Genomic DNA, 15,762 nt, shown 5'->3' with positions numbered 1-15,762 from the left:
ATTGGTCAGGCCACTGTTGGAATATTGTGTGCAATTCTGTTCTCACACCTACAGGAAGGATGTTGTGAAATTTGAAAGGGTTTAGAAAAGATTTACAAAGATGTTGCCAGGATTGGAGGGTTTCAGCTCAAGGGGGAGGCTGAATAGGCTGGGGCTGTTTTCTCTGGAGCTTCAGAGGCTGAGGGGTGACCTTATAGAGGTTTATATAATCATGAGGAGCATGGAAAGGTAAATAGACAAAGTATTTTCCCTAGTGTGGGGGAGTCTAGAAGTAGAGGGCATAGGTTTAGGGTGAGACCAAAGAGGCAACGTTTTCACACAGAGGGTGGTAAGTGTATGGAACGAACTACCAGAGGAAGTGGTGGAGGCTGGTACAATTACAACTTTTAAGAGGTATCTGGATGGGTATATGAATAGGAAGGGTTTAGAGGGATATGGGCCAAGTGCTGGCAAATGGGTCTAGATTAGGTTAGGACATCAGGTCGGCATGGAAGTGTTGGACAGACCAGTCTGATTCCATGCTGCTGTGCAACTCTAAGACTCTGTGACTCTTAAAAACTTACTCCAAGGCTGTTACCTCAGGTCCTAAACTCTCCTGCCAATGGAAACATCTTCCCAGCATCCATTCTTTCCAGAAGGTTCAGTATTCTGTAAGTTTCAATTAGATCCTCTCTCATCCTTCTAAATTCCATTGAGTGTAGACCCAGAAGCTTCAAATGTTCCTCATATGTTTAACCTTTCATTCCTGGGATCATTCTTGTGAACCTCCTCTGGACCTGTTCCAGGGCCAGTACACCTTTCCTGAGGTGTGGGGCCCTAAATTGCTCATAGTACTCTAAATATGTTCTGACCCAAGCAGTATGAAGCCTAAGAAGTACATCCCTGCTTTTGTATTCTAGTCTTCTTGAAATAAATGCCAACATTGTATTAGCTGTCCTAACTACTGACTCAATGTGCAAGCTTACCTTAAGTAAATCTGGGACTAGGATTCCCAAGTCCCCTTGCACTTTAGATTTCTGAATTTTCTCCCCATTTAGAAAATAGTTTTTCCCTGTATTCTTCCTCACATTTTCCAATGTTGTGTTTTATCTGTCCATTCTTCTAACCTGTCTCAATCTCTCTGCAGCCTGCCTGCCTCCTCAGTACTACATGTCTCTCCTCTTATCTTTGTATCATCTGAAAACTTAACCAGAATGTCCTCAGTTCCTTATCTAGATCATTAATGTATAAAATGAAAATTGTGGTCTCAATTCTGACCCTTGCAGAATACCACCAGTCACCAGCTGCCATCCTGAGAAGAGCATTTTATCGCCATTCTCTACTTTCTGCCAGACAGCCAGTTCTATCCACGCCAGTACCTTACCTCTAACACCATGAATCCTTATCTTATTCAGCAGCCTCATGTGGGGCATCTTGTCAAAGTCCGCCTGAAAGTCCAAGTAGATATCATCCTTTGGCTCTCCTTGTTCATTACTTCCTCAAAGAATTCTAACAGATTTGTCAGGCATGACCTCCCTTTGATGAAACCATACTGACTTTGCCCTATTTTACCATGCACTTCCAAGTATTCAGAAATCTTATCCTTCACAATAGTTTCCAACATCTTACCAACAACTGTGGTTGCGCTAATCAGTCTATAATTTCATATCTTTTGCCTTACTCACTTCTTAACTGGGGGTTATATTAGTGACTTTCCAGTCCTCTGGGACCCTACGTGACTCCAGTGATTCCTGGAAGATGACTAGTAAAGTCTCCACTATCTCTTCAGCTATTTCATTCAGAACTCATGGGTGTAGTCCATCTATCCACCTTCAGACCTTTCAATTTTTCTAACATCTTACCGATCTTACTGTGGCCACCATACTCAATCTGCCTCCCCCCCCCCTCCCCCCAACTCTCATGACTTTTTGAGATGTTACTCATGTCTTCCACGATGAAGACTGACACAAAGTACTTGTTCAGTTCCTCTGCCATTTCTTTGTTGCCCATTACTACTTCTCTAGTGTCATTTTTCAGCAGCCCAATGTCCACTTTTGCCTCTCTTTTGCTGTTTATATATCTAAATAAACTCTTGCAATCTTCTTTTATATTACTGGCTAGCTTACCGTCATATTTAATCATCTCCGTCCTTATTTCTTTCTCGTTGTCCTCTGTTAGTCTTTGTTGGCTTCCCAATCCTCTGGCTTTTCACGTGCCTTTAGCACGTTATATGTTTTGTTTTTTGCTTTTAAGCTGTTTCTGACTTCCCTTGTCAGCCTTGATTGCCTTATCCTCCCTTTTGTATGCTTCTTTTTATTAGGGATGAATTTTTCCTGTGTCTCCTGAAATACTCACAGAAACTTTTGCCATTCCTGTTCCACTGTCTTTCCTGCTTGGCTCCTTTCCCATTTCTGGTCAGCTCCTCCCTCATGCCTCTAGATGCCTTTATTCAGATGTAATACCGATACCTCTGATTCCACTTCTCCCTCTCAAATTGCAGACTAAATTCTATCATGCTATGGTCACTGCTTCCTAAGGGTTCCTTCACCTTAAGCTCCCTTATCAAATCTGCCTTATTGCACAACTCCTGATTACTATTTGGACGTCTTTACATAACTCCCATTCTGGTTTTCTTTTTACCTTTGTGGTTCCACAACTCTACTCACATAAATTCTATATTATCTGACCTTACATTGTTTCTTGCTATTGACTTAATTTCTTACTAACAAGGCAACCCCACTTCCTCTGCCCACCTGCCTGTCTTTTCGACAGGATGCATGTCCTTGAATAATTAGTTCCCAGTTCTGACATCCTTGCAGTCACAACTCCATAATGACCACCACATCATTCCTGCCAATTTTGATCTGTGCCACAAGCTCATTTACCTTATTTCGTATATTACGTACATTCAGATCAAAATCTTCAGTCCTGTATTTACCACCCGTCTTCTCATTGTCATCCTTTTATCCAATGTGCTTGAAGTTTGATTCCTAACTCTTTAAAAAACACTTTGTCCTATTTTGTGTTCTGGAGACTTTAATAACCTCTACTGAGTTCTTTATTTTCATATTTTCTTATGCAGTTGAATCTGCCCCCACAAATATTAAGCTGCTACTTTCTTTCCCATTGGCCATTAAACTTCTTTCAGTTTTACCCTTCCCTTCCTCCCCACTTTCTATTTTAAAGTCCTCTTGACCACCCTATTTACCCTTATCGCTAGAACATTGGTTCAAGCTTGGTTCAGGTGGAGACTGTCCCGATGGTACAGATCCCTCCTGTTCCAACACTGATGCCAGTGCCCCATGAAAAGGAACCTCTCTTTTCCACACAACTCTTTTAGCTAAGTATTTACTTCCCTTATTTTCACATCCCTGTGCCAATTTGCACATGGCACAGGTACTAATCCAGAGATTAGAACCCTTGAGGACCTATTCTTGAATTTAGTTTCTAGTTCCTGATAACCCTAAACAGGTTCTCCTACATATATTGTTTGTCCTGACGTGGAACACAAAACTGGATCCTCTCCTTCCCTCTCTAATATCCTTTCAAGCTGTTCAGAAATGTCCCTCACCTTGGTACCGAAAGGGCAACACACCATATGGGACTCTTGATCCTGCTTACACAGGATGCTATCTATTCCCCTAATTATAGAATCCCCTACACTTGTCTTTTTGCTCCACCTTCTCGAATGGCCTCCTGTACCATGGTGCCATGGTCAGCTGGCTCATTCTCTCTACAGCTGTGTTGTTCATCCACATAGGGAAGCAAGTACCTTGCACCTGTTCGACAAGGTCAAGAACTGAGGTTCCTCTGTTCCTCAATACAGGATCTCTCTACCTGCCTCCCTTGCAGTCACACCCTGCTGTCCCTGGCCACCGACCGAATCTGTGGTACTTAATCTGCCAGGTGTGACCGCCGCCTGAAACAAGTGAGTGCCCAGGTAACTCTCCCCCTCCCAGATATGCCACAGTGTCCGAAGCTCAAACTCCAACTCATCAATTCTGAGCCAAAGTTCCTCCAGCAACCAACACTTGCTGCATATATGTTCCCTGCAGCTCACAATAGGATCTGCCAACTCCTACATCATGCAGCTACAGCACATCACCTGCCTAGCCATCTCTACTGAGTTAATTAATTTATTAGATAGTTAATTAATTATTTATTAATTGGTTTTGAAGGTTTTGTTTTCAAATTGAAGACAGATTTTCAACCATCCAATCAGGTCACCTCCTGTGACATCACTTTTACGATCTGGTATCAGTTACTCCATATGCTCCTCCCTCTGACTCCAGTCCCTGGAAATAAAGCCGCAAATTCTTAGGGTAAGTCAGTTTTATCCTCACCATTCCGTGCTCCTCCCTCTGACTCAGCTCCCTGCAAAACAAGGCTGCAAATCCCCAACATAAGTTAGTTAATGCTCACTGCTCCATGCTTATCCCTCTGACTCTGCTCTCTGGAAACAAGGCTCCCTGGAAGTTGGACTGCTATAACTGGAATACCAGGAAAGTTTTGTACTTGAGAACAAAGTGTCCCATATTGTTGAACAGGGCAATATGCAGTTTAGGAATGTGATCCATACATGTTTTGATATCATTTATTTAAGTTTCAGATTTTGAACTAATGGTATATAGATTTTGATCTTTGTATAAAGGGGCTAACTTGTCAGATTTTCTGGAACCATGATTTTAAAATAAACAGAATGATAAAAATAGTTTCTGGTGGGCTAATGGGAATTTGTTTGCATCATATGAGTTCTTACAAGCAGACACATTAAGTATTGAAGAGCGTTAGGATTTCAGTTAGAAGAATTTGGAAATGTTTTATTGCTTTTGCTTAGAGTAAACTACCATTGCTTGGAAATTCTTTAGATTTCATTACACAATTAGAGGTTAGGTAAACCAGTTTCTCCTGAAGAAAAGGAATGGTTTAGAGCTGATAGCCAATAGCTTACTTCATGATAAAGAGTTTAGTTTGAAATTTCCGGACCAGAATTGTTTAGTGAGAATCTGAAAGGAGTTATTCAAAGCTGAGGATGTCTAAGCTCAGTTGTGTAAAGACTCAAGGAAGATGTTGTCAGACTGTCAAGACTGGGAATTGAAAGAAACAGTTAAGTTAAACCCTGAAGATTTAATAGTAAATGGAATTCTCTCTAGTGGTTAAGTATTATAAGGAACAGATGGAATATTACTTTTTAGCATGTGTTCCACCTTTTTTTCAAATTATGTTTTTAATACTTATAGTTTGGTTTATTCAATTTTATCTTGATTTCTTGTCATATTAAATTTCTGGTTTATTGTTAATTCCAAATCTACAGCATTGTTTTTGCTTACATTTTAGTGAAAGACCGCCCTGTTAATGTTCTTAATTATCAGTCAAGACAAATTTCAGTCCAGCATCTGACTTGTCCAGTAATAACATCAACTAGGATCATAACAAATGTGGCACTTTGGAAGCATATGGAGACCTGGAGAATGAGCAGCACCAGGAATCCTTTGAGTTAAGGAAATTTTGTCTGGCAACAGCCTCTGATTAGTTGAGCAGTAGAGTGTTAAAAAGCTGGACCTGCTAAAAGAAAGAAACACCTCCATCCTGCAGATAGAAAGCATCTCAAGTCATTTTTCTCTCAATCTCTCTCTTTCATCATATGGGGAAAAACATAAAGAAATAAAAAAGCTTAAAAGAAGGAATTCATACAAGAAAAGACCAATGTTCCCTTGATCAACTACTGAATTGAAGGATGGCCACTATTCTGCAGCCAACAAAGTATCTCATTTGCAAAAATTAAAAGGACTGAGAGGAAAATAATTTTCCACCTTGTGGTCTGGATTTTTGATCTTCCGTATTTTATTATCTGCATATACTTTTTTTCCATCTAAATAGGTGTCAAACTGTTTAACTTTTGTGACCCTCAATCTGATGTGTCTGTGTATCTGGGGTTTTGAAGTGATATAATTGAAGTTGCATGCATTAGGAGTTATTTTGCTCTTATTGAAGTTAAATGTTTTGGAACAAACAGCGTTGTTGTTTTTGTTACTGAAGAAACCTGGTGTGAATTGATTTTGTTCCGATTAGCAATCAGGCAAATTTGTCATTTTGGTGGTCTTATTGGGATTTTGCACATTTATACATTTTTGTGACAGCTTGTCAGGCACAATTATCAGGAAATTCTTTCCACTACAGCTATTGTTAAAAAAAGACAATGTCAACATGGTTAGAATGATTGTCAGAATACTTTGATTTTCAGATGCAGTTGTATAATTTCTTAGAGTTCTTTAAGTTTTGAATTTATGGAAGTTACAGCAATATCATTAACACTTTCAAAGACAATTTTTAGCATACAGTGTAGTTTACCGTCTGATACATTACAAAGGTTACAGCAGATACTTGTTTCTGATTCCAAGGATTGAGTGTAAATTTAAAGTGAATTTAGTTATATTCAATTCATCCTACAATTCACAGCATGTATTTGGGATAGAAGAACACAAATAAGCATAGTTTATTGTTACAACATGCAAGTGATGATCTGATGGCTTAACGTGGTATTTTGTGTTGCAAGTAATGGTGAGTTGTTTGCTTCACTTTTTTCATGAAACATTATTTCTTTAAGGAGCTGATTAGATTATCTTACGGTAAATGTTTTATTAATGGGTCATCATTAGAAAAATATCATAACTATATATAAATAAATATGCATGTTTTTCTTGATGTTTTGTTGAGGAGTACTACCTGTTATCAAAATAATGTATCATTTGAATAGTTGATTGTACATAAAACCATAAGATTTAGGAGCTGAAGTAGAACAGTCTGTGACTATCAAGTTTGTTCTGCCATTCAATGACACATGGCTAAGCTTATAATCCTATATTCCATTTTCCTGTCTTATCCCAATAACGCTTGATGTCTTTACTGATAAAAAGACTATCAACCTCAGTCTTGAATACAGTTAACCTCCAGTGTGTACAGTCCCCTACAGTAAAGAATTTAGTGCCAGTAGGCTCACCACCCAATGAGAGAAAAAAAATTCTTCTCATTTCAATCTTAAATGGGTGAGCCCTTACTGAGAGTTAATGGCCTTTGGTCCTAGACTGTCACCACAAGTGGAAATAACTCTTGGATCTACCCTGTCAAGTCCTCAACAAATCTTATATGTTTCCCTCAATTCACCTCTCATTCCTCTAAATTCCAATGATTGCATGTCCATTCTACTCAACCTCTTCTCATAAGAAAATCCCTTCATACCAATGATCAACCAATTGAATCTTCTCTGGGCCCCTTAATGTCAGTATATCTTTCATTAGTTAAGGGGAGCAAACTGTCATAGGTGTGGTCTGACTTGTGCCTTATAAAGTTTTAGCAAGATCACTCTACTTTTATACTCCATTCCCTAAGAACTAAGGGTCAATATTTGCCTTCTCTACTACCTGTTGAATTTGTAAATTGGCTTTTTGTGATTCAACCATAAGAACCCCAAATCCTTCTGTGCTGCAGCTTTCTGTAGTCTCTCTCAAATAATATTCAGTTCCTTCTTTCTTCCAGCCAACATGCAAAACCTCAAATTTTTCCACATTATATCCCATCTGCAATATTTCTTATTCATGTACCTGTTTTTAAGTCTCTGTAGATGCTTTATGTTAACTTCACTACTTGCTTTCATACCTATTTTTGTGTCCTCCATAAACCTGGCAATATTACATTCACTTTCCTCATCCAGATCATTAATATATTTTGTAAATAATTGCAGCCCAAGCACTGATCCCTGTGACATTCCAGTAGTCACAGTTACCATCCTGAATGTACTGTCTTATCCCAGCCCTTATCCCAATTCCAATTATCCATTTTGTTTGGTTTTGTTTTGCACTAATCTCATGTATGATGATGTATAAACTAATCCAATGAAAGGTAACATGATATAAACAGGAATTAAAACTACTTTTTAAATACATGTTTTCTATTTAATAGCAAAGACTTGATCAATGCCAAGGATCTCTTTGATATATATACTACTCGGGAGAACGAAATTCAGAAGCAACTTCTAGAAGCAGAAGAATTATACAACCAACTTATTAATGAATCTGCTGAAATGGAACAACAGAGAAATATCAAAGCAGAGAGCGTAAGTTTATAATTTGGTTTTACTTGGGCTGATTTTCTGACAGATAGCTTAACCATCATTTCCTAATGCAAAGTCTTGGCATCTGTATCTGGATTTGATATATACACAGATATCAAACACAGCAAATATGTATATTTTAGAAGCTAAAATGTCTGCTCAAGCATTTTGAGTGAATTATTAACCATGTTTTTCCATGGATCTACTCCTGCTGCAATTTGTACATTGTCAGAAATGCAGTTCAAACTTCAAAAAGAAGTGGAATATTAGATCAGATGCTGGTAGATAACTGCCTTTTTTTAGGTGGAAAGGAAAATCGTGTGGGATATATAACAGTTGCCTTATCCACTACCACTTCTTTCATCTGCAGTCTAAAAAATTAATGTTATATATGAATAACACAGTCACATTATCAATATGTAAGATTATGTGACTATCAGAACTGCTGGGTGGTGGTTATATCTTGAAGCCTCATCTGAAATATTTATCCTTTGCATAGTTAGAAGTTACTATATTCAATAAAACATATTACTTACCAAGGAGATTTCCTGCAGTTGGTATCAACCTGATGTCAGACACAAACAAATGGAATCCTAGATGGTGACAACAGTTTAGCCCTATTTCCAAAGTTGGCACCTATTTCTGCAAATAACTTGTGCTGTGGAAACTCAATTTCTGGTACAATTTTAAAAGGGGTACTCAAACAGAGAGACCTGCACAAATCTGTGAAGGATAAATTCATCAGATTGTTCAAAAAGCTTATGATATTCTTTGCTTTATAAATGGACTTTTAAGGTGAAAAAGCAAGGCAGTTACATTAAACCTTTATAAAACACTGATAAACACTAGCTGGAGTATTGTGTCAATTTAGATCACCATACTTTCTGAAATAAGATCAAAGTGTTTGAAAGGTTGAAGAGGAGATTTATTAGAATGGCACAAGGGATGAAACCCTTTAGTTCAGTGGAGAGACAAGAGAAATTGGGTTTTTTCTCCATTGAAGTCAAGAGAATATCTGAAAGAGCTATTTTGTAAATTACCTGGATGAGGGCTTCAAAGGATGGGTTAGTAAATTTGCAGATGACACTAAGGTCGGTGGAGTTGTGGATAGTGCCAAAGGATGTTGCAGATTGTAGAGGGACATAATTAAGCTGCAGAGGGGGCTGAGAGGTGGCAAATGGAGTTTGATGCAGAAAAGTGTGAGGTGATTCATTTTGGAAGGAGCAACAAGAACAAAGAATACAAGGCTAATGTTAAGATTCTTGGTAGTGTAAATCAGCAGAGAGATCTCTGTGTCCATGTACCTAGATCCCTGATCGATAGGGTTGTTAAGAAAGCATACGGTGTGTTAGCTTTTATTGGTAGAGGGATTGAGTTTCGGAGTCATGAGGTCATGTTGCAGCCGTACAAAACTCTGGTGTGGCCACACTCAAGAGTATTGCGTACAGTTCTGGTCACCGCACAATAGAAAGGATGTGGAAGCTTTGGAAAGGGTTCAGAAGACATTTACTAGGATGTTGCCTGGTATGGAGGGAAGGTCTTACAACGAAAGGTTGAGGGACTTGAGGCTGGTTTCGTTAGAGAGAGTGTAGTAGGTGTGTGGAACGCCCTGCCTGCAACAGTAGTAGACTCGGCCACTTTAGGGACATTTGAATGGTCGTTGGATTAGCATACGGATGAAAATGGAATAGTGGAGGATAGATGGGCTTCAGATTGATTCCACAGGTCAGTGCAACATTGAAGGCTGAAGGCCCATACTGTGCTGTAATAGTCTATGTTCAATAGCTGTTTATATTCATAAAAGCATTGATGGAGCAAATACTTTTGAACCGTTCCCAGTGACAAAAACGTTAATATCCAAAGGGCATGGTTTGGAGATGGGAGTTTTATGGGTAGGCTTAATAAATAGAAAGGATTTAAGGCTACCTTTAGAGTTGAGTAATTGGCATCTTGACATATCTGTGAACTATTGGAATGAATGATTGCAGAGATTAGACAACATATACCAAAAGCAGACTGAATTTAATAGGAAATGTTAACTTGTTGTGCATTTATGGATCAAAATTTGTAAGGGGGGGAAATATGGTAAAGCATGGCTTGGTGCGGGGTAATGAACAAGGAGGTGGTTGTCCATGGACAGGGGCACACTGGTTTCAAGGGGAGGGGTTACAGAGTAACCAAATCAATCATGTTCATCTCATATGGCAAGGCCTGGGTGGGAAAATAATATAAGCATTGTGTGAACTAGAGTTCCCGTGCCCCGTCACCAGGTCTTTGGTGCTGAGGGTGGGTGATGGAGTATTGGTATATGCTCTTCTCCAACAGATGCTAAGGATGCTGGCCTTGCTCTTCATGACAATTATTGACTTATCCATGAAAGCACGCAGACTGCACTGATATAGTTTCTGGGCAATGAGGGCCATTCTTGCCACATATCTGTTTGCCACTCCTTTTCCTCCCTATGCATGTGGATGAAATCTCTAAATACTCCTCATTGCCTGGATGAGTGCAGTTCCAAAAACACTCTCTTCACAGGTGATAATAGTCCTGCTGTGTTTCTCCAGCAATTTCTGTTTTGTGTGCTTCACATCTCCAGCATTCACAATTCTTTATTTTATACTTAATGATAAATTGGTTATTGGGAGGTGGAGGAAGTTTAAATAAAACTTTCAAGAATCTTGGTTAAATAATGGAGATTTGTAGGACAGCAGGGCAAGTTTAAAAGAGTGTCTGTATGAACTCCTTTTGTGTTGCACCATGGTCTCATTCTATTTAACTAAAATTAATTGAAAATAATTGAAAGCAAAAAATATAGAAATACTTTAGATTTCTAAAAGTTGTTCTAATACTTGCATACCTTGACTTTTTTTTGCAGTTGAAGCAATTAAAAATTAGGCGTACAGAGAAGCGCACTGAGATAAGTGTCCTGACAACAGCTTGCACTGAGCTGAGAAACACACTTAAGGAAAGAGTAAGAGACTTTTTATAAAATATGTTTAATAAATGTAACATCAAGCTACATTGTTCTTTTAGATATTGATTAATTTGCAGAGTTTTCTGTTTTCTGGCAAATTACCTTAATTTGTGGTTTACTTTTCAATGAAAATTCAAGAATTTCATGCTTCAAGTCTGAAATGAAAGTCAGAAACTCATTTCAATGACGTGTGGCTACCTACTCAAAGATTTTACCTCTACTTTTGTCACCTATATATTCAATTTAGAACTTTGTAATGATTATTACTTCAAAAGTCCTGTTAACATACTCATTTATTGTGGTGTAATTGTGTAGGAGGAAGTATCAATTTCACAGGTTCCTCGATTAATATACTTGTAGCCATTATACTCTGTACTGTAAATCCCAGTGGTGCTTTCCAATTCATGCTAAACATTCTCTTGCATACTGTAGCTTTTTTTATGCAAATTTGTTGCTGTTTGTTGCTTGAGGGGAGACACTTCATTTGTTAACAGCTTTGATATTTATAGCCAGTGTGCCATCCGTTCAGCCTGTGGGAATTTTTGAACTGAACCTCAACCCAGGCAACCACATTTGTATTAAGCTGTATTTGAGCAATATAAGACCATAAGAAATAATACAAACTGACCGACTCCCACAGCTTTACTACAAACTGACCGACTCCCACAACTACCTAGACTACACCTCCTCCCACCTTGCCCCCTGTAAAAACGCCATCCCATATTCCCAAGTCCTTTGCCTCTGCCTCCGCCGCATCTGCTCCCAGGAGGACCAATTCCACTACTGAACAACCCAAATGGCCTCCTTCTTCAAAGACCGCAATTTCCCCTCCGACATGGTCGACGATGCTGTCCACCGCATCTCCTCCACTTCCCACACCTCCGCCCTTGAACCCCGCCCCTCCAATCGCCACCAGGACAGAACCCCACTGGTCCTCACCTTCCACCCCACCAACCTCCAGATACATCGTATCATCCACCGTCATTTCCACCACCTCCAAACACACCCCACCACCAGGGATATATTTCCCTCCCCTCCCCTATCAGCGTTCCGGAGAGACCACTCCCTCCGTGACTCCCTCGTCAGGTCCACACGCCCCACCAACCCCACCTCCACTCCCGACGCCTTCCCCTGCAACCGCAAGAAGTGCAAAACTTGCGCCCAAACCTCCTTCCATGGCCCCAAAGGATGCTTCCATATCCGTCGCAAATTCACCTGCACTTCCACACATATCATTTACTGTATCCGTTGCACCCGATGTGGTCTCCTCTACATTGGGGAGACAGGCCGCCTACTTGCAGAATGTTTCAGGGAACACCTCTGGGACACCCACACCAACCAACCCATGGCTGAACACTTTAACTCCCTCTCCCACTCCGCCAAGGACATGCAGGTCCTTGGCCTCCTCCATCGCCAGACCCTGACCACACGAGCGCCTCATCCTACACCCAGGAACCCTCCAACCACACGGGATGAATGTAGATTTCTCCAGCTTCCTCATTTCCCCTCCCCCCACCTTATCTCAGTCCCAACCTCCAGATTCAGCACTGCCCTCTTGACCTGCAATCTTCTTCCTGACCTCTCCGCCCCCACCCCCTCTCCGGCCTATCACCCTCACTTCCTTCCACCTATCATATTCCCAGCTCCCCTCCCCCAAATTCCCTCCCCCCTATCCTTTATCTCAGCCGCTTGGCACACCAGCCTCATTCCTGAAGAAGGGCTTATGCCTGAAATGTCAATTCTCCTGCTCCTCGGATGCTGCCTGGCCTGCTGTGTTTTTCCAGCACCACATTTTTCAACATAAGAAATAATGACTTGATTAGGCTATTTGGTCTCTAGAGCCTGTTGTGCTCTTCAATAAAGTCATGGCAAACCTCAATGTGGCATTACCTCCACTTTTCTGCCTGCTCCAATAGCTCTTTGACAAAATCTAACTCAACTTTAAATATATACAATGAGTCTGCATCCTTCTGTCTTGAGTAATGAATTCTAAAGATTAATAACCATCTGAAAAAAGAAATCTCCCGTTGTCATCTTTAGCTGCCATTTGCTTGGTACCAAACTTGCCTTTGATTGACAGAGGTCCAAATTCAAATTCTACTCTAGGACTTGAGCACAAATATTAATGCAGATGCTCTGGTGGTGTGCTGCACCGTTGGGCATGATGTCTCTTTGGAAGAGATGTTAAATTGAGGTCCCATCAGCCTTTGGATGGAAAATATTCCATGGCAGTATTTCAAAGAACAACAGGACAGTAAACTCTGTTCTGGTGGCTAATTTTTATCTCAGAATCAACATGGTAAAACCAGATTATATGGTCATTACTGTACTGTTTTTGGGAGTTTGCTGTCCACCAAATTGTGTTTGGCATTTCCTGTATTACAACAGAGAATTCACTTCAAGAGTATTGCATTAATTGTAAAGTCCCTTGAAATGTCTGGTGCACAGTATAAACTAGATGTTGTGTTCCACCAGGGAGGGAAAAGTTGCTTGGTCACTTGGCCAGATGATGTGATTGCAAGTCAAGCAAGTATAAAAAACTTGTTTGAATTAGTGGAGAAGTCTCAGTCCTGGAATTTATTCTACAGGTGAGCTATCCATATGGATCTGAATCAGGACTGCAGGGAAGTTGGCGAAACTAACCATAGTTCCTTAGTGCAGGAGACAAATCAAGTGTGGGGATAAATGGGAATGTGATAATTTATATAATTATTAGGAAATTAGATACTATTCTGTTCAGCTGAGACTGGAAATTCCAGAAGTTCTGTTAATTGCATATCTGGGCACTTAAGATTATCTCCATGTGACTTGAGAAGAACTGGAGATGGAGGATCCATCTGTTGTGGTCCATGTCAGAACCATCAGAGAGGTGAAATAAAAATTGAGGTCTTCCCGAGGGATTTGGGGACATAGGTTCTAAATTAATAGATGTTAACTTCCGGATTACTACCTGAGCCACATATAAATTGGCATGGTGTCAACCATTCGATAGAATTCAATGTGTGATTCAAAGGCTGGGTGTGTGAAGAAGAGTGTTGATTCATGGGAATTAAAACATAAAGTTACCACAGTCCTCCTGGACCATAGGGCTGCTCTCTCATTAGAGACAGAGGGAGAGAAAAAGAGAGATGACTGGTGGTGATTTAACTTAAGGGTCGCCACGCATCAAGTGAGGGAGAAGTTGAGAAGGTGAATCCTCCATGGTAACCTCAGCCAGTGTGGGAACTGAACCCCAGCTGTTGACACAGCTCTGAATCACAAACCTGCCATCCAGCCAGTTGACATTGGCCAGAAAGAGAAAGATGGTGACAGGTTGGGTTCCACGTAAATGCTGATGGTATCAGCAACTTTGGGAAGTTTGTAACTGGAGTTATAAATAGAGCTTTAAACTAAAAGGAGGAGGGGGATCGGTGAAAGTAAATTTAGGAATCTAAATACAAGGCTTGAGGCAATAGAGAAGTATAGCAATTTGGATAAAGATGGGAATAGAACAATAAGGGATAGAAAATTTAATGCTGCTTTTTCTGCAACACAACTGCAGGATGTACACTCACATAGAAGATTGCAAATCCAGAGGGTAAAGGTACAATAGAATCTTGGAGTAGCAATTTATCAGTCACTAGAAATTTTGCCAAACGTTAACAGGCCCATTAATTAAAAAAACAAGCATATGACTTTATTTCAAGAAGGAGAGACTTGAAAAGTGGGGAATTTAAGATGAACCTGTATCAAACCTTGACTGGACCAAATTTAGAGTACACAATGGAATTCTGATAGCCATATTCTAAAACAGGTGTAGAAGCACTGGAGAGGAGACAAAGAGATTGATAAGAATGATAGCAGGAAAATTTGACTATATTTATCTGAAAGGGACCGATCTCTGCACCCTTGTTAAATCTAGGCTGAGGAGTGACATAATTAAGATTTTTTAAATATTATGAAAGGCTTTGGCTTTGATAGAGTTGATATAGAGAGAATGTTTTATTTTGTGGGATAGAAGCTATAAATAAGCTATCAATAAAAATGCCAGAGAGTGCAGAAAAGAACTTGAACAGTGAAGTGTGAGTATGTGGGACTCGTTACCACCTTGGAGCAAGTAGTTTGATGCATTTAAGTGGAAACTACTCAACTATTTGAGGGGGAAAGGTATAGATGCTCATGATGGAAGCTATGGATGAGGAAAAGTGGGAGGAGGCTCAAGGGAAGCATAAACACTAGAATGGACTAATTGAGCTGAATGGCCTGCTTCTGTGGCCTATATCCTAGATAAACCTTAATACCAAGATCTCAGGTGACATATTGTCAAAGTTTTATCAAGGGTAAAGATATCAGTCCTTTCCTGATATGTATAGCTACTGTTATGAAGATGTGGGTGTACTGTACCTTTAAGAGAGTTAAAAGTTTGCAGAACTACTTGACACAGCACCAAGTGTTTTGAAGAAGATATAATGTAAGATTTAGTCAAACAACTCAATTAGCTTGTTGCCTGTAGACAACAAAACAAATTCAAATTCGGCCAATCGGTTTAAATTATACCCCAAAAAACTCCAATCAAGTTTGAATTGAGTATATTGACAACCTTAAAAGCCAATGACACAATCTGATTCTTTGGGGTATAAGACCAGGGAAAATTGAACAGATGGGAGGAGAATTGTCAAGCCACCAGCACCTGCAGACTGCCCGGAGAATAGCTCTCTTA

General features: G+C 39.9%; 1 protein-coding gene across 6 annotated transcripts in view; it reads left to right on the top strand.

Moving 5' to 3' along the window:
• Positions 1-15,762, top strand: part of ccdc178 (coiled-coil domain containing 178) — a 379,630-nt gene that overhangs the window by 81,739 nt on the left and 282,129 nt on the right. For all 6 annotated transcript variants that reach the window (XM_072570453.1, XM_072570452.1, XM_072570451.1 and 3 more), the window contains 2 exons: positions 7,939-8,092; positions 10,965-11,060. In XM_072570453.1, coding sequence (XP_072426554.1) covers positions 7,939-8,092; positions 10,965-11,060 — 250 coding nt within the window. The remainder of the gene's footprint in view (positions 1-7,938; positions 8,093-10,964; positions 11,061-15,762) is intronic.

Source organism: Chiloscyllium punctatum, chromosome 5 (genome assembly GCF_047496795.1).
Source record: "Chiloscyllium punctatum isolate Juve2018m chromosome 5, sChiPun1.3, whole genome shotgun sequence".
Lineage (NCBI taxonomy): Eukaryota > Metazoa > Chordata > Chondrichthyes > Orectolobiformes > Hemiscylliidae > Chiloscyllium > Chiloscyllium punctatum.
This window is presented reverse-complemented; position numbering and strand designations above follow the sequence as displayed.